General features: G+C 48.3%; 1 protein-coding gene across 1 annotated transcript in view; it reads right to left on the bottom strand.

The window, feature by feature from the left end:
• Positions 1-3,433: 3,433 nt before the first annotated feature.
• The window catches only part of TSC22D4 (TSC22 domain family member 4), a gene marked incomplete at its 5' end in the record, with an annotated part of 29,654 nt that continues 14,405 nt past the window's right edge, over positions 3,434-18,682 (bottom strand). The window contains 3 exon segments of the mRNA XM_073623101.1: positions 3,434-5,486; positions 11,582-11,630; positions 12,093-12,232. Of these exon segments, the coding sequence (XP_073479202.1) occupies positions 5,298-5,486; positions 11,582-11,630; positions 12,093-12,232 (378 nt within the window). The 3' untranslated portion in view covers positions 3,434-5,297.

Genomic DNA, 18,682 nt, shown 5'->3' with positions numbered 1-18,682 from the left:
CTGGCTTCACTGATCTGGGAAGGCATTCTACAAAATGTTGGACTGTGTCTGTGGGAATTTGCGCACATTCAGTCATAAGGGTATTTGTGAGGTCAAGTGGTGAGGTTGGATGAGAAGACCTGGCTCAGCATTCCAAAGATGTTCAGTAGGGTTGAAGTCTGGGCTTTGTGCAAGCCACTCGAGTTCCTCCAAACCAAACCCCACCAAAACCATGTCATTAAGCAACTGGCTCCACTCATCTGGGAAGGTTTTCCACAAAATTTTGGACTATGTCTGTTGACAATTGTGTACATTCAGCCAAAAGGGTATTTGTGAGGTCAGGTACTGATGTTGGATGAGAAGACCTGGTTCACCACCAGCATTCCAATTTATCCCAAAGATGTTAGGTAATGCTGAGGTCAGGGCTTTATGCAGGCCACTCCACACCAAACCATGTGTTTATGGAGCTGGTTTTATACACAGGGGCACAGTCATGCTGGAACAGAAAAGACCCTTCCCCAAACTGTTACCACAAGGTTGGAAGTGTACAATTATCCAAATTGTCCTTGTATTCTGTAGTATTAACAGTACCCTTCACTGGAAACACCTGAACTCCATCATTTGGAAGGTGTCCATATATTTTGGCAATATAGTAGGTGTAATGGTCCGGTGTCCATGATTTAGTTTTCATGTAAACAAATCAGTAGGCCTTGGACTGAACGTATCATGAGAAAACAGTGACAAACTAACATTACTAGGTAATAGTAGCCTCCATAAGGTACCTCTGCTTGGTAAAGCTATTCCAGTAGAACCTAAAGAGTCTTCATACCCAAGTCTTCGTACTTGAGGACCTGTGAGACTCAAGTGAGCTCTCACTTGTCACAAAGTGCAACATTTTCCCATGACAAGTTCAATTTAGAGCTCAACTCCATTCACAATTAACTTAGCAAAAGCAGTTCTGCATTCTGCTCCCATAAAAGCAACCCTTGTTCTACTGGCTTTATTCTACATTCGGCAAATCTGTTCATTTACATCAGGGGTCTCCAAACTTTCCAAACCAAGGGCCAGTTTACTATCCTTCAGGCTGGGTTCACACCATTGCGAATTGGATGCGGATCACCCCACATCCAATTTGCATAGCAGGAGAACCGGCTATGGAGCCGGTTCACACATCTCCGCTGCCACTCTGGTGCGAAATACACGGGAGTCCTCTGCGTCTTTTGGTCCGTTTCAGGTCTGAATTCAGCCGGACTGAACACACCGGACTCCTGCTGTGAGCTGCTGCATTCTCAAGTGTGAACCCAGCCTCAGACTTTAGATGGCCACACTGTGGCTAGTGTGCCAAATATTTAGTGGAAGGAACAATGCCCCTTCATTGGTGTCAGTGGGAGGAATAGTGCCACAATGTTGGCGTCAGTGGCAGAAATTATGCCCCCTATTGGAAGGAATAATGCCCCATCATTGGTTTCCGTGGGAGGAATGGTGCCCCATTATTGGTATCAGTGGAAGGAATGGTGCCCCATCATTGGTGTCAGTGGGAGGAATAAGGCCCCATTGTTGGTGTCAGTGGGAGGAATAATGCCCCATTGTTGGTGCCAATGGGTGGAATAGTGCCCCATCATTGGTATCAGTGGGAGGAATAGTGTCCCATCATTGGTATCAGTGGGAGGAATAGTGTCCCATCATTGGTATCAGTGGGAGGAATAGTGTCCCATCATTGGTGTCAGTGGGGGGAATAGTGCTCCATTGTTGGTGTTATTGGGAGGAATAGTGTCCCATCATTGGTGTCAGTGGGTGGAATAATGCTCCATTGTTGGTGTTAGTGGCAAGAATTATGCCCCATTGTTGGTCAGTAGGAGGAATAGTGCCCCAAGGGCCAGATAACTGCAAGCAAAGAGCCGCATTCGACCCCTTGGCTGCAGTTTGGAGACCACTGATTTACATGATTGGTGTCAGTGGAAGGAATAGTGCCCCATCATTGGTGTCAGTGGGAGGAATAGTACCCCATCATTGGTGTCAGTGGGAGAAATAGTGCTCCATCATTGGATGTCAGTGGTAAGGAATAGTGCCCCATTATTTGTGTCAGTGGGATGAATAGTGCCCTATCATTGGTTTAAGTGAGAGGAATAGTACCCCATCATTGGTGTAAGTTGGAGCAATAGTGCCCCATCATTGGTGTCAGTGGGAAGAATAGTGCCCCATCATTGGTGTCAGTGGGAGGAATAGTGCCACAATGTTGGTGTCAGTGGGAGGAATAATGCCCCATTGTTGGTGCCAATGGGTGGAATAGTGCCCCATCATTGGTATCAGTGGGAGGAATAGTGTCCCATCATTGGTATCAGTGGGAGGAATAGTGTCCCATCATTGGTATCAGTGGGAGGAATAGTGTCCCATCATTGGTGTCAGTGGGGGGAATAGTGCTCCATTGTTGGTGTCAGTGGGAGGAATAGTGTCCCATCATTGGTGTCAGTGGGTGGAATAATGCTCCATTGTTGGTGTTAGTGGCAAGAATTATGCCCCATTGTTGGTCAGTAGGAGGAATAGTGCCCCAAGGGCCAGATAACTGCAAGCAAAGAGCCGCATTCGACCCCTTGGCTGCAGTTTGGAGACCACTGATTTACATGATTGGTGTCAGTGGAAGGAATTGTGCTCCATCATCGGTGTCAGTGGGAGGAATAGTGCTCCATCATTGGTGTCAGTGGTAAGGAATAGTGCCCCATTATTTGTGTCAGTGGGATGAATAGTGCCCTATCATTGGTTTAAGTGAGAGGAATAGTACCCCATCATTGGTGTAAGTTGGAGCAATAGTGCCCCATCATTGGTGTCAGTGGGAAGAATAGTGCCCCATCATTGGTGTCAGTGGGAGGAATAGTGCCACAATGTTGGTGTCAGTGGCAGAAATTATGCCCCCTATTGGGAGGAATAAAGCCCCATCATTGGTTTCCGTGGGAGGAATGGTGCCCCATTATTGGTATCAGTGGAAGGGGGAAACTTGGGGAAGTCCACTCAGAACAGGTAATATTAGAAAAAGATGACCATTTTTGTAATTTTCAATCCTAGCGACAATGGTGGTCACTATGATTTCTCACCAGTGTCCAAAACTTAAAATGAAGATTGGGCTTTATGGACACTTCAGCATCAACCTCCCAAAATACTTTTCAGTCCTGGTGACATTGGTCACCAAAGACGAATGGTGAAAAATCTCCTAACCCTTCACCAGTATCCAAGACCTTTTGTTATTAGAGCAGCAGGATCTGTAGGTGCCTCTGCTGTCCTCCTCCATTATCCAGAGCTTCAGATCGGACTTCACAGTAGACCCACCAACAGCAAAGACAATACATTTTCTGGGTTTTGCTGAAAATGATCAGAATACAGCCTGTTGGTTTTTGCCGTACTGGCAGCTACGATTTAGCAGGAGAAAAAAAAAAAAAAAAAAAAAAACGTCATCCAGACATAACAACAGAGGAGGTCATTCATTAGATCTGGATGATATCATCTGCTAGAGACAAGGGAACAGAACAATCTGGAACATAAACCCGACATCTGACATGCTGGTTCATTAGAATACAAAGCAAGAGAAGGGCGCACAGACCTAGAGCACTAAAAGACATTAATGTATAAAAGCAGGACACAGGTCACAAAAAGTGAACCTGAGGCAGTTGCATCTAAGGCCCAATGGTGCAACAGCTGCAACCCACCCACCGGGGCTAATAGTGGTTATCCATAGGAATCACGAGGCGTCCCTGGTCACTTAGGAAGCACCTCAGAAGGAGGACGCACTGCTTCCGGGTGGGTTGGGACTCCCTTTCTTGCTTTTATCGATTAACCCCTTCCTGCCCTTTAACTGGGTGTTAATGCCGGGAGATGGAGGTGGCGACCCAGTCACTGGCTCCCACAGCAGGCACAAGATCAAGAGCATGGCCGCTGGCTCTCAATCACCAACACCGAGACTGAGAGCCATCAGTCACTGTGTTGCGAGTGCGCAAGTTAGACCAATGGATGCATACTGTGTGTGTGTGGCGTTGGTTGGAGAAGGTCAGTTAAATTGCCTTTTAATGCAGGTCCATGCAACCTTCTCTTGCAATCTTATCATTTCTACAGGGGTGGGACACCCTTGACTACAAGGAGCAGCAGGACCAACTTCTATCACAGATGTTCCCTCAAGTTTGAACAGGCTGCGGACTTTTTAAATAGACTTCTGAGATAGATTGCTCTTTGTTTCTGGTTATACACAGCACAGTGCTCCTGTGCCTAATTTATTCTTTCTTTCCTGCGCTTGGTTACACCTACATCCCTTATTTGAACCCTTCCATCACATAGTGGAAAATGGTCCTTACTTTTCGTAGCCACCTTGTTTAACAAAAAAAAAAGAAGGATCCTTCCTGCTCCTAACATGACTTGGTGGACTGACGTTTGGCTGGTCGGCTTCATAGAGAGCCATGTCATGGTCGTCCTGCAATACAACACTTCACCAGCAGATGGCGAAACAAATGACAGATGTCCAAAGAACACTTGGGGGTTTGTTATTATTAATTTGGAGAGCTATTTGCCCTGTGACACTACAGGTGCATTTGTTCTACGCGAATGGGGGCAAAGGTTATTGGGACAAAACAGAATGGTTTGGGAAAGTATCACATAATGCCACCAGCTCCAGCTAGTGGCATTATGTGGTACTTTCTCAAACCACTTAGTTTTTTTTTATGAATGAATAACATTCAACCTAGTTAGAAAATAATCTAATAACATTCTATTTTGTGCCCCTTGGAACAGAATGAATGTACTGTACATGCAATTTTTCAAGAAGAACAGTTCTGTCAATTTCTTAAAAATAGACCCCTTAAGAACAAAAATGGACTGTTGGGACCCCTACTTTTAATAGAAAACCTCTGATTCAACTGAATTTGTTTGACAATGAGTAGGTCAATATAGTCAAGTGAATTACTATTTTTGGAGGGGGGGGGGGGGGGTTTGCTTGTCCCTACCATTAAGGTACCAGCAGGCTGGAAATCCCTTTAGAATAGCCAACTCATTGATACGAGGGGATTAGTACACTGATGCTGGCAGCATTTAAGTAAATAAAGTCTAGTCACTTATTGAAAAATTCATTACACCCAATGTCACCCTTCCTCCCTCCCAGAGACCCTAGAAACCCACACGGGGGGGGGGGGGATGGGCACTTGGAGGGGTCTTTGCCAGGTATGCATTGCTCTCCTCCATAGTTAGGTTGCTGGAGTAGAAAATACTTTTCCTTCCTGCTATCTTCTACCTCTGACATGATCACAAAATCGACGGAAGGCCACCAATCGCTTCCACTGTGTTCACACTCCTTTCCTAATAGCCTTCATCCGGGCGTTGAGTTCCGACAGCTGCTGCGGAGTAGCCAGCGTCCTCAAAAGAGTATTTTCATGTTCCAAATGACTGTTCCGTTCTGAAAGGTCCTTGATTTGTTCCTTTAAAGCCTCTACTTCCTCGCGTACGGCAAACAGAAGGTGAGTTTTCACCAGGTCCTGAGGGAAAGTACAATCAATGAATTTGTAATGTAATAGTAGATAGATAAGGCATGGGATGGAGGTGTGGTGACCACGCTGTGTGAGGGGTCAGTACAGGAGTATACGGGACAGGATGGAGGTGTGATGACCACGCTGTGTGAGGGGTCAGTACAGGAATATACAGGACAGGATGGAGGTGTGATGACCACGCTGTGTGAGGGGTCAGTACAGGAGTATACGGGACAGGATGAAGGTGTGATGACCACGCTGTGTGAGTGGTCAGTACAGGAATATACAGGACAGGATGGAGGTGAGGTGACCACGCTGTGTGAAGGGTCAGTACAGGAGTATACGGGACAGGATGGAGGTGTGATGACCACGCTGTGTGAGGGGTCAGTACAGGAATATACAGGACAGGATGGAGGTGTGGTGACCACGCTGTGTGAGGGGTCAGTACAGGAGTATACGGGACAGGATGGAGGTGTGATGACCACGCTGTGTGAGTGGTCAGTACAGGAATATACAGGACAGGATGGAGGTGAGGTGACCACGCTGTGTGAGGGGTCAGTACAGGAATATACAGGACAGGATGGAGGTGAGGTGACCACGCTGTGTGAGGGGACAGTACAGGAGTATACGGGACAGGATGGAGGTGTGATGACCACGCTGTGTGAGAGGTCAGTACAGGAATATACAGGACAGGATGGAGGTGAGGTGACCACGCTGTGTGAGGAGTCAGTACAGGAATATACAGGACAGGATGGAGGTGAGGTGACCACGCTGTGTGAGGGGACAGTACAGGAGTATACGGGACAGGATGGAGGTGTGATGACCACGCTGTGTGAAGGGTCAGTACAGGAGTATACGGGACAGGATGGAAGTGTGATGACCACGCTGTGTGAGGGGTCAGTACAGGAGTATACAGGACAGGATATAGGTGAGGTGACCACGCTGTGTGAGGGGTCAGTACAGGAATATACAGGACAGGATGGAGGTGAGGTGACCACGCTGTGTGAGGGGTCAGTACAGGAATATACAGGACAGGATGGAGGTGAGGTGACCACGCTGTGTGAGGGGTCAGTACAGGAATATACAGGACAGGATGGAGGTGAGGTGACCACGCTGTGTGAGGGGTCAGTACAGGAATATACAGGACAGGATGGAGGTGAGGTGACCACGCTGTGTGAGGGGTCAGTACAGGAATATACAGGACAGGATGGAGGTGAGGTGACCACGCTGTGTGAGTGGTCAGTACAGGAGTATACGGGACAGGATGGAGGTGAGGTGACCACGCTGTGTGAGGGGTCAGTACAGGAATATACAGGACAGGATGCAGGTGAGGTGACCACGCTGTGTGAGGGGACAGTACAGGAGTATACGGGACAGGATGGAGGTGTGATGACCACGCTGTGTGAGAGGTCAGTACATGAATATACAGGACAGGATGGAGGTGAGGTGACCACGCTGTGTGAGGGGTCAGTACAGGAATATACAGGACAGGATGGAGGTGTGATGACCACGCTGTGTGAGGGGTCAGTACAGGAATATACAGGACAGGATGGAGGTGTGATGACCACGCTGTGTGAGGAGTCAGTACAGGAATATACAGGACAGGACGGAGGTGAGGTGACCACGCTGTGTGAGGGGACAGTACAGGAGTATACGGGACAGGATGGAGGTGTGATGACCACGCTGTGTGAGGGGTCAGTACAGGAATATACAGGACAGGATGGAGGTGAGGTGACCACGCTGTGTGAGGGGACAGTACAGGAGTATACGGGACAGGATGGAGGTTTGATGACCACGCTGTGTGAAGGGTCAGTACAGGAGTATACGGGACAGGATGGAGGTGTGATGACCACGCTGTGTGAGGGGTCAGTACAGGAATATACAGGACAGGATGGAGGTGTGATGACCACGCTGTGAGAAGGGTCAGTACAGGAGTATACGGGACAGGATGGAGGTGTGATGACCACGCTGTGTGAGGGGTCAGTACAGGAATATACGGTACAGGATGGAGGTGTGGGGACCACGCTGTGTGAGGGGTCAGTACAGGAGTATACAGGAAAGGATAGAGATGAGGTGACCACGCTGTGTGAGGGGTCAGTACAGGAGTATACAGGACAGGATAAAGGTGTGATGGCCATGCTGTGTGAGGGGTCAGTACAAGAATATACAGGACAGGATGGAGGTGTGATGACCACGCTGTGTGAGAGGTCAATACAGTAATATACAGGACAGGATGGAGGTGTGATGACCACGCTGTGTGAGGGGTCAGTACAGGAGTATACGGGACAGGATGGAGGTGTGATGACCACGCTGTGTGAGGGGTCAGTACAGGAGTATACAGGACAGGATGAAGGTGTGATGACCACGCTGTGTGAGAGGTCAGTACAGGAGTATACGGGACAGGATGGAGATGTGGTGACCACACTGTGTGAGAGGTCAGTACAGGAGTATACGGGACAGGATAGAGATGAGGTGACCACGCTGTGTGAAAGGTCAATACAGGAATATACAGGACAGGATGGAGGTGTGATGACCACGATGTGTGAGGGGTCAGTACAGGAATATACAGGACAGGATGGAGGTGTGGGGACCACGCTGTGTGAGGGGTCAGTACAGGAATATACGGGACTGGATGGAGGTGAGGTGACCACGCTGTGTGAGGGGTCAGTACAGGAGTATACGGGACAGGATAGAGATGAGGTGACCACGCTGTGTGAAGGGTCAATACAGTAATATACAGGACAGGATGGAGGTGTGGTGACCACGCTATGTGAGAGGTCAGTACAGGAGTATACAGGACAGGATGAAGGTGTGATGACCACGCTGTGTGAGAGGTCAGTACAGGAATAAACGGGACAGGGTGGAGGTGTGGGGACCACGCTGTGTGAGGGGTCAGTACAGGAATATACGGGACAGGATGGAGGTGAGGTGACCACGCTGTGTGAGGGGTCAGTACAGGAGTATACGGGACAGGATGGAGGTGTGATGACCACGCTGTGTGAGGGGTCAGTACAGGAATATACGGGACAGGATGGAGGTGAGGTGACCACGCTGTGTGAGGGGTCAGTACAGGAGTATACGGGACAGGATGGAGGTGTGATGACCACGCTGTGTGAGAGGTCAGTACAGGAATATACAGGACAGGATGGAGGTGTGGTGACCACGCTGTGTGAGAGGTCAGTACAGGAGTATACGGGACAGGATAGAGATGAGGTGACCACGCTGTGTGAAAGGTCAATAGAGGAATATACAGGACAGGATAGAGGTGTGATGACCAGGATGTGTGAGGGGTCAGTACAGGAATATACAGGACAGGATGGAGGTGAGGTGACCACGCTGTGTGAGGGGTCAGTACAGGAGTATACGGGACAGGATGGAGGTGTGGGGACCACGCTGTGTGAGGGGTCAGTACAGGAATATACGGGACAGGATGGAGGTGAGGTGACCACGCTGTGTGAGGGGTCAGTACAGGAATATACGGGACAGGATGGAGGTGTGATGACCACGCTGTGTGAGGGGTCAGTACAGGAATATACAGGACAGGATGGAGGTGTGGGGACCACGCTGTGTGAGGGGTCAGTACAGGAATATACGGGACAGGATGGAGGTGAGGTGACCACGCTATGTGAGGGGTCAGTACAGGAGTATACAGGACAGGATGGAGGTGTGATGACCTCGCTGTGTGAGGGGTCAGTACAGGAGTATACGGGACAGGATAGAGATGAGGTGACCATGCTGTGTGAGGGGTCAGTACAGGAATATACAGGAAAGGATGGAGGTGTGGTGACCACGCTGTGTGAGAGGTCAGTACAGGAGTATACGGGACAGGATGGAGGTGTGGTGACCACGCTGTGTGAGGGGTCAGTACAGGAGTATACAGAACAGGATGGAGGTGTGGTGACCACGCTGTGTAAACGGTCAGTACAGGAGTATACAAGACAGGATGGAGGTGAGGTGACCACGCTATGTGAGGGGTCAGTACAGGAATATACGGGACAGGATGGAGGTGTGATGACCACGCTGTGTGAGGGGTCAGTACAGGAATATACAGGACAGGATGGAGGTGTGGGGACCACGCTGTGTGAGGGGTCAGTACAGGAATATACGGGACAGGATGGAGGTGAGGTGACCACGCTATGTGAGGGGTCAGTACAGGAGTATACGGGACAGGATAGAGATGAGGTGACCACGCTGTGTGAAAGGTCAATAGAGGAATATACAGGACAGGATAGAGGTGTGATGACCAGGATGTGTGAGGGGTCAGTACAGGAATATACAGGACAGGATGGAGGTGAGGTGACCACGCTGTGTGAGGGGTCAGTACAGGAGTATACGGGACAGGATGGAGGTGTGGGGACCACGCTGTGTGAGGGGTCAGTACAGGAATATACGGGACAGGATGGAGGTGAGGTGACCACGCTGTGTGAGGGGTCAGTACAGGAGTATACGGGACAGGATGGAGGTGTGGGGACCACGCTGTGTGAGGGGTCAGTACAGGAATATACGGGACAGGATGGAGGTGAGGTGACCACGCTGTGTGAGGGGTCAGTACAGGAATATACGGGACAGGATGGAGGTGTGATGACCACGCTGTGTGAGGGGTCAGTACAGGAATACACAGGACAGGATGGAGATGTGATGACCACGCTGTGTGAGGGGTCAGTACAGGAGTATACGGGACAGGATGGAGGTGTGGTGACCACGCTGTGTGAGGGGTCAGTACAGGAGTATACAGGAAAGGATGGAGGTGTGGTGACCACGCTGTGTGAGAGGTCAGTACAGGAGTATACGGGACAGGATGGAGGTGTGGTGACCACGCTGTGTGAGGGGTCAGTACAGGAGTATACAGAACAGGATGGAGGTGTGGTGACCACGCTGTGTAAACGGTCAGTACAGGAGTATACAAGACAGGATGGAGGTGTGATGACCACGCTGTGTGAGAGGTCAGTACAGGAGTATACGGGACAGGATGGAGGTGTGGTGACCACGCTGTGTGAGGGGTCAGTACAGGAGTATACAAGACAGGATGGAGGTGTGGTGACCACGCTGTGTGAGAGGTCAGTACAGGAGTATACGGGACAGGATGGAGGTGTGGTGACCACGCTGTGTAAACGGTCAGTACAGGAGTATACAAGACAGGATGGAGGTGTGGTGACCACGCTGTATGAGAGGTCAGTACAGGAGTATACGGGACAGGATGGAGGTGTGGTGACCACGCTGTGTGAGGGGTCAGTACAGGAGTATACGGGACAGGATGGAGGTGTGATGACCACGCTGTGTGAGGGGTCAGTACAGGAGTATACGGGACAGGATGGAGGTGTGGTGACCACGCTGTGTGAAGGGTCAGTACAGGAATATACAGGACAGGATGGAGGTGAGGTGACCACGCTGTGTGAAGGGTCAGTACAGGAATATACAGGACAGGATGGAGGTGTGGTGACCACGCTGTGTGAGGGGTCAGTACAGGAGTATACGGGACAGGATGGAGGTGTGATGACCACGCTGTGTGAGGGGTCAGTACAGGAGTATACGGGACAGGATGGAGGTGAGGTGACCACGCTGTGTGAAGGGTCAGTACAGGAGTATACAGGACAGGATGGAGGTGTGATGACCACGCTGTGTGAGGGGTCAGTACAGGAATATACAGGACAGGATGGAGGTGTGGTGACCACGCTGTGTGAGGGGTCAGTACAGGAATATACAGGACAGGATGGAGGTGTGGTGACCACGCTGTGTGAAGGGTCAGTACAGGAGTATACAGGACAGGATGGAGGTGAGGTGACCACGCTGTGTGAGTGGTCAGTACAGGAATATACAGGAAAGGATGGAGGTGAGGTGACCACGCTGTGTGAGGGGTCAGTACAGGAATATACAGGACAGGATGGAGGTGAGGTGACCACGCTGTGTGAGGGGTCAGTACAGGAATATACAGGACAGGATGGAGGTGTGATGACCACGCTGTGTGAGGGGACAGTAAAGGAATATACAGGACAGGATGGAGGTGTGGGGACCACCCTGTGTCAGGGGTCAGCACAGAAATATACAGGACAGGATGGAGGTGAGGTGACCATGCTCTTTGCTTTGCTGGTGGTGCAGTTCCTTACCATAGCCTGTTCTATCTTGTTGTCAATGGCTCCGGTACTGTTGGGCGCACTGTGAAGAGGGAAAGAGACAGAGCAGTCAACACCTGAATGTCAGCATGATGACTCTGGTATAGTTGTGTTGTGTGTTTATGTCAACCTTAGATTTTTCTGTCTATGTGTGAAATTCACACCTCACATTCCTAAGAAATCTTCCTCTCTGTGCCTCCCACCCACAGACATCAGAATCCTCAAGATTGAAGGCACCGTGATGGAAAAATACTTATATTGGGCTATGTTTGTACACTAACAAGTCCTCTTTAAACACAGGTCATTTCAGTTATTTTACTGGCCCAATATCTTCTCGTAGGTTTGCTATTTTTCTATAGAGGAAAAAGTGGCTCTACCATGAGTGCTGCAATGGAGGAGATCCTGAGTGGACATATGACTGTGCTGCCTTCCATAATTCCCCCTACCCCTCGAGCTTTTGGCTATCATGCTGCTTATTAATTTTGCCGGGTAAATAGTGTCTCACCTGTCCTGATCAATCCCCTCTCCAATCCGGAACACGGTCTGGGCCAGCAGAAGCCTCTCGTTGAAGATGTCAGACTTTGGGCGGCTTGGGCTTTTGTCACTCTGTACGGTGATGAGGGGTGACACCGGCAGTGGAGAGAGCTACCAAAAAGAAAAAAATAGAGACTGAAACTGTTTTCTGAATTTTTCTTAATGCACCTTAGTATTCTACTATCTGGCCAAAAATTGGTGACGCTTGACCATCACATCCACTTTGTGACCAAACGTATGAGGACACCCCGACAAATGAGGAAGTCCAAGCAACTCCAGTGATGGGTAATGATATTACCGAATTAGTACGAATGAGTACCTGACCTTCATGAGTACCTGACCTTCATGAGTACCTGATCTTCATGAGTACCTGACCAACACGAGTACCTGACCTTCATGAGTACCTGACCTACATGAGTACCTGACCTTCATGAGTACCTGACCTTCATGAGTACCTGATCTTCATGAATACCTGACCTACATGAGTACCTGACCTACATGAGCACCTGACCTACATAAATACCTGAACATCATGAGTACCTGACCTACACGAGTACCTGACCTTCATGAGTACCTGACCTACATGAGTACCTGACCTTCATGAGTACCTGACCTACATGAATACCTGACCTAAATGAGTACCTGACCTTCATGAGTACCTGAGCTTCATGAGTACCCGACCTACATAAGTACCTGAACAACATGAGTACAAACACACAGACCTACATAAGTACCCGACCTTCATGAGTACCCAACCTTCATGTGTACTTGACGTACATGAGTACCTGACCCACATGAGTAGCTCACCTTCATGAGTACCTGACCTTCATCAGTACCTGACCTACATTAGTACTTGACCTACATGAGTACCCAACCTACATGAGTACCTGACCTACATAAGCACCCAACCTTCATGAGAACTTGACCTATATGAGTACCTAACCTTCATGAGCACCTGACCTACATAAGTACCCAACCTTCATGAGTACTTGACCTACATGAGTACCCGACCTACATAAGTACCCGACCTTCATAAGTACCTGACCTACATGAGTACCTGACCCCACAAATGTTCTTTTGGCTGAATGTCTACTACATTGTAGACAACTGAGCTCTTCGAAACTTACAGTAACAGTTTGGTGAAGGCCCTTTTATGTTCCATTATGACTGTGCCCCCCCCGTGTACAAAGCCAGCCCCATAAAGACATGGATTACATGGATTATTGAGTTTGGTGTGGAGGAACACAGAATATGTTTTTTAATATAACCACTTGACTTTCGGAAGATTTACCCCCCTTCATGACCAGGCCATATTTTGTGATACGGTACACTAAATTATTTTAACTGACAATTGCGCAGTCCTGCAATGCTGTACCCAAATTGAATCTATGTCATTTTTTCCCCCGACAAATAGAGCTTTCTTTTGGTGGTATTTGATCACCTCTGCGTTTTTTTGTTTTGTATTTTCTCTATAAACAAAAAAGACCGACACATAAAAAAAAAAAAAACAAAACAATATTTTTTACTTTCTGCTATAAAACACATCCAATTAAAAAATGTGTAAATACATTATCTTCATAAATTTAGGCCATTATGTACTCTGCTACATATTTTTGATGAAAAAAATAATCACAATAAGTGTATTTTGATTGGTTTGTGCAAAAGTTACAGCATCTACAAACTATGGGATATATACTGGAATTTTTTTTTTTTTTCATACTAGTAATGGCAGCGATCAGCGCTTATAGCGGGGACTGCGATATTACAGCGGACAATCTGACACCTTTTTGGGAACCAGTGACACTAATACAGTGATCAGTGCTAAAAATATGCACTGTCACTGTAACTAATGACACTGGCAGGGAAGAGGGTTAAACATCTAGAGCAGACAAAGGGTTAACTGTGTGCCTAGCTGGTGTTTTTACGTAGACAGTGTGCTGCTTTCACTAGGGGATGTGATGGATTTTCTTACCCTGCTTAGCAGGAACACAAAATCCATCACATCCCCGCTGTCAGGATAGAGCTCTGCATTGTTTACATACACAGAGATCCGTCCTGTGTCTGTGCTTGGGGATCAGCGTGTGTCGCAGACATCCATTGGCCAATTGGTTTCTGCTGTGACTAATCCCTGCCTGGGAGTGCAGAATCACATATATATATATATATATATATATATATATATATATATATATATATATATATGCGTGATTCTGCATCGAACGGCCACCCTGTAGCAGTAATTCTGCTATGGAGCAGTGGAGAAATGGTTAATATAGTGATCAGTGATAATATTATTGTCAGGGCTGGGCTCAGCCCTTCCTTTTCTGAGCTGGCCACTCAGCTGTCGGCTAATTGCCAGCTCCTATCTCTCCAGTTACTCAGCTGTTGATGATATCCAGCTCGTCAGTCCTGCCTACTTAAGCCATCCAGCCCAGATGATCTCTGCCTTTGCCTTGGTCAACATCACAGAGACTATCTCCTGTGTTCCTGTTAAAGACTTGCTTGGCTGACATTCCTTCTGGCTCCAGAGCCTGCTTGCTGTTCCACTACATTGATCCCTGACTTCTGGCTTGGCTGGCTATCCGTCCCGGTTACTGAACTTTGGCTATGTTTTGACTAGGTTTGTTCTTTTTACTTTTATTATTAAACAAGTTTGGTTTAACTGTACTTCTGTCTCGGCCTGATTTCATGGTTTCAGACAACTGTATACTATCACTGTACTAATTTAATGTTGTAAAGCGCTGCGTACACTGTTGGCGCTATATAAATCCTGTTTAATAATAATTAATAATAATGGCACTGGCTGGGAAGGGTTTAACATCTAGAGCAAACAAGGGGCTAACTATGTGCCTAACAATGTGTAAAGTGTGCTGGTTTTTTTACTAATGATCTGTCAGTTTCTCATCCCTGCTCTGCAGGGATGAGAAACTGACTGATCGTTTCCTGTGTACAGAGCTTTGTGTTAAATGTCAACACAGAGCTCTGGGCTGTGATTGGACACAGCCGATCAGCAAGTCCCAGCCGTGAATCATTGCTGACAGACTCCGGCTGTGTACAATCACAGGCGGGAGCCGGCCGAGGGGCGTGCATGCGCGCGCGCCCTAAACCAGGAAGTAGGCAGCGATGTACCAGTACATCGCTTTGCCTACTACATCGCTTTGCCCATCTGCAGTACAATGGTTAAAGCCCAAAAATAAAGTTTTCCCTTGCAGTGGGGCTGTGTCCGCATTGCAATCAAGGGTAAGTGCTCGTTTTCTTCTAGGGCAGAAGAGAAAGGGGATATACTTATCTGATCCGCGATTCCTCTCTGCACAAGACCAGTTCTTGCAGCTTCGATCCTCCCGGCACCAGCCTCTGTGGTTCCTGCCAACCCACCACGGTCTACTGGTCACCACGGTCTAGTGGTCTCATTTTGTTCTAGGGCAGAAGAGAAAGGAAATGTACCTACCTAATCCTCCAATCCCTCTCTGCACAAGACCATTTCTTGCAGCTTCAATCCTCCCCACACCCACACCAGTTCCTGTGATTCCTGCCAACCCCACCACGGTCTAGTGGTCTTGAGAGGTGGATTGTTCCTGACGTAATCAAGTCCATAGACCCGCTCTGGACGTGAGGTCATTGTGGTCAGCTTCCAGCCTATGTCGCTCTGTTCCTGAAGTTACCGCGGCAGTGGTGATTGTCGGCTGAAGATCTCAGATCAGTTTCCGAGGAAAGTCCTTATGAGTCAAGTCTTGAGCGAAGTCTTTCATGACCCACTGGCCTTTAGGGATTGCCCAGGCCCAGTTTTGAGGGCAGGGTTAAGACTGATTAATTTGGATAGAGTCCCCCTTAAATTTAGGGATCTGGACCTGAGGTCATCATGGTGAGCTTCCAGCCTATGTGGCTCCGTTCCTGAAGTTACCGCGGCAGTGGCGATTGTCGGCTAAAGATCTCAGATCGGTTTCCTGAGGAAAGTCCTTATGAGTCGAGTCTTGAGCGAAGTCTTTCATGACCCACTGGCCTTAAGGGATTGCCCAGGCCCAGTTTTGAGGGCAGGGTTAAGACTGATTTATTTGGATAGAGTCCCCCTTAAGTTTAGGGATCTGACCTGGTTGTGCTTCCATGGGAGGCTCTATGTTCGGGGGCAATTTGAAATACCGCGGTGAGATGGATCGTCGTTGTCCTCGGGAGGAGTGTGCAGATGGAGTGTGCAGATGAGGAGGATACTATGGACCATTTTCTGCTTTGTTGTCCTTTTAACATAGAGGTGTACAAACAGGTGGGGCGGGCCCTCAATGTTCCTTTCCTCTCCAGGCTGGGTTATGCTGAGTGGGTGTACGAAGCATTCAATACTGGTGGGGTTTTTTTGTTTGGATACACTTTTGTTTAGTTAGTCTAGTAGTCCATTATTTCACCTGGAACTTACGGTGCCAGATCACCACTCGGCATAAAGTCCTTCATGTTGAGGTGGTGGTGTGTGACATTTTGCATGTGGTGGGGGAGATTCGGGAGCTTGAGATGGAAAAGTGGTGATCAGGGGGCTTGGTTGAAGGCATGGAGGAGTTTCAAGCCTCCCTGACTGCCAGGAGTCTCTTTCCCGGCTGTGGCTGTCTGTCTCTTATCACCTAGATTTTATCATTTATGATTCATTTTTGATAAATGGTTGTGTGCATAGGTGATGGGTTGTGCCTCTTAGGACCTCTCTGCTGCTTTTTGTAAATAGTTTTCTAAAAATGTTCTGGTCGTGGACTATGTATATATTGTATATATTCTGAACATGGATGTGTATTCCTTGGATTTGAAGTTGAAGTTTTGTACTATGGTTTTGTTTTTTTACTTTTGTATAACATTTGTTTTCTTGATTCTTTTCAATAAAAGATCAGCAGAGTCCTCCGGCAGTGCAGAGTATTTCAGGAGAGGAGAGTTATAGAGGAAGGAGCAGAGTCCTCCAGCAGTATTTTAGGAGAGGAGAGTTATAGAGGAAGGAGCAGAGTCCTCCAGCAGAGCAGAGTATTTCAGGAGAGGAGAGTTATAGAGGAAGGAGCAGAGTCCTCCAGCAGAGCAGAGTATTTCAGGAGAGGAGAGTTATAGAAGAAGGAGCAGAGTCTTCCAGCAGTGCAGAGTATTTCAGGAGAGGAGAGTTATAGAAGAAGGAGCAGAGTCCTCCAGCAGTGCAGAGTATTTCAGGAGAGGAGAGTTATAGAGGAAGGAGCAGAGTCCTCCAGCAGAGCAGAGTATTTCAGGAGAGGAGAGTTATAGAGGAAGGAGAGGAGTCCTCCAGCAGTGCAGAGTATTTCAGGAGAGGAGAGTTATAGAGGAAGGAGCAGAGTCTTCCAGCAGTGCAGAGTATTTCAGGAGAGGAGAGTTATAGAAGAAGGAGCAGAGTCCTCCAGCAGTGCAGAGTATTTCAGGAGAGGAGAGTTATAGAGGAAGGAGCAGAGTCCTCCAGCAGAGCAGAGTATTTCAGGAGAGGAGAGTTATAGAGGAAGGAGCAGAGTCCTCCAGCAGTACATAGTATTTCAGGAGAGGAGAGTTATAGAGGAAGGAGCAGAGACCCCCAGCAGTGCAGAGTATTTTAGGAGAGGAGAGTTATAGAGGAAGGAGCAGAGTCCTCCAGCAGTATTTTAGGAGAGGAGAGTTATAGAGGAAGAAGCAGAGTCCTCCAGCAGTGCAGAGTATTTCAGGAGAGGAGAGTTATAGAGGAAGGAGCAGAGTCCTCCAGCAGTGCAGAGTATTTCAGAAGAGGAGAGTTATAGAGGAAGGAGAAGAGTCCCCCAGCAGTGAAGAGTATTTCCTCCAGCGGTGCAGAGTATTTCAGGAGAGGAGAGTTATAGAGGAAGGAGCAGAGTCCTCCAGCAGTATTTTAGGAGAGGAGAGTTATAGAGGAAGAAGCAGAGTCCTCCAGCAGTGCAGAGTATTTCAGGAGAGGAGAGTTATAGAGGAAGGAGCAGAGTATTTCAGGAGAGGAGAGTTATAGAGGAAGGAGCAGAGTCCTCCAGCAGTGCAGAGTATTTCAGGAGAGGAGAGTTATAGAGGAAGGAGCAGAGTCCTCCGGCAGTGCAGAGTATTTCAGGAGAGGAGAGTTATAGAGGAAGGAGCAGAGTCCTCCGGCAGTGCAGAGTATTTCAGGAGAGGAGAGTTATAGAGGAAGGAGCAGAGTCCTCCAGCAGTGCAGAGTATTTCAGGAGAGGAGAGTTATAGAGGAAGGAGCAGAGTCCTCCAGCAGTATTTCAGGAGAGGAGAGTTATAGAGGAAGGAGCAGAGTCCTCCAGCAGTGCAGAGTATTTCAGGAGAGGAGAGTTATAGAGGAAGGAGCAGAGTCCTCCGGCAGTGCAGAGTATTTCAGGAGAGGAGAGTTATAGAGGAAGGAGCAGAGTCCTCCGGCAGTGCAGAGTATTTCAGGAGAGGAGAGTTATAGAGGAAGGAGCAGAGTCCTCCGGCAGTGCAGAGTATTTCAGGAGAGGAGAGTTATAGAGGAAGGAGCAGAGTCCTCCAGCAGTATTTCAGGAGAGGAGAGTTATAGAGGAAGGAGCAGAGTCCTCCAGCAGTGCAGAGTATTTCAGGAGAGGAGAGTTATAGAGG

The sequence above is a fragment of the Aquarana catesbeiana genome, linkage group LG03, assembly GCF_042186555.1.
Source record: "Aquarana catesbeiana isolate 2022-GZ linkage group LG03, ASM4218655v1, whole genome shotgun sequence".
Classification (NCBI taxonomy): Eukaryota; Metazoa; Chordata; class Amphibia; order Anura; family Ranidae; genus Aquarana; species Aquarana catesbeiana.
Note: the sequence above shows the minus strand (reverse complement) of the source record. Positions and strands in the feature narration are given on the sequence as shown.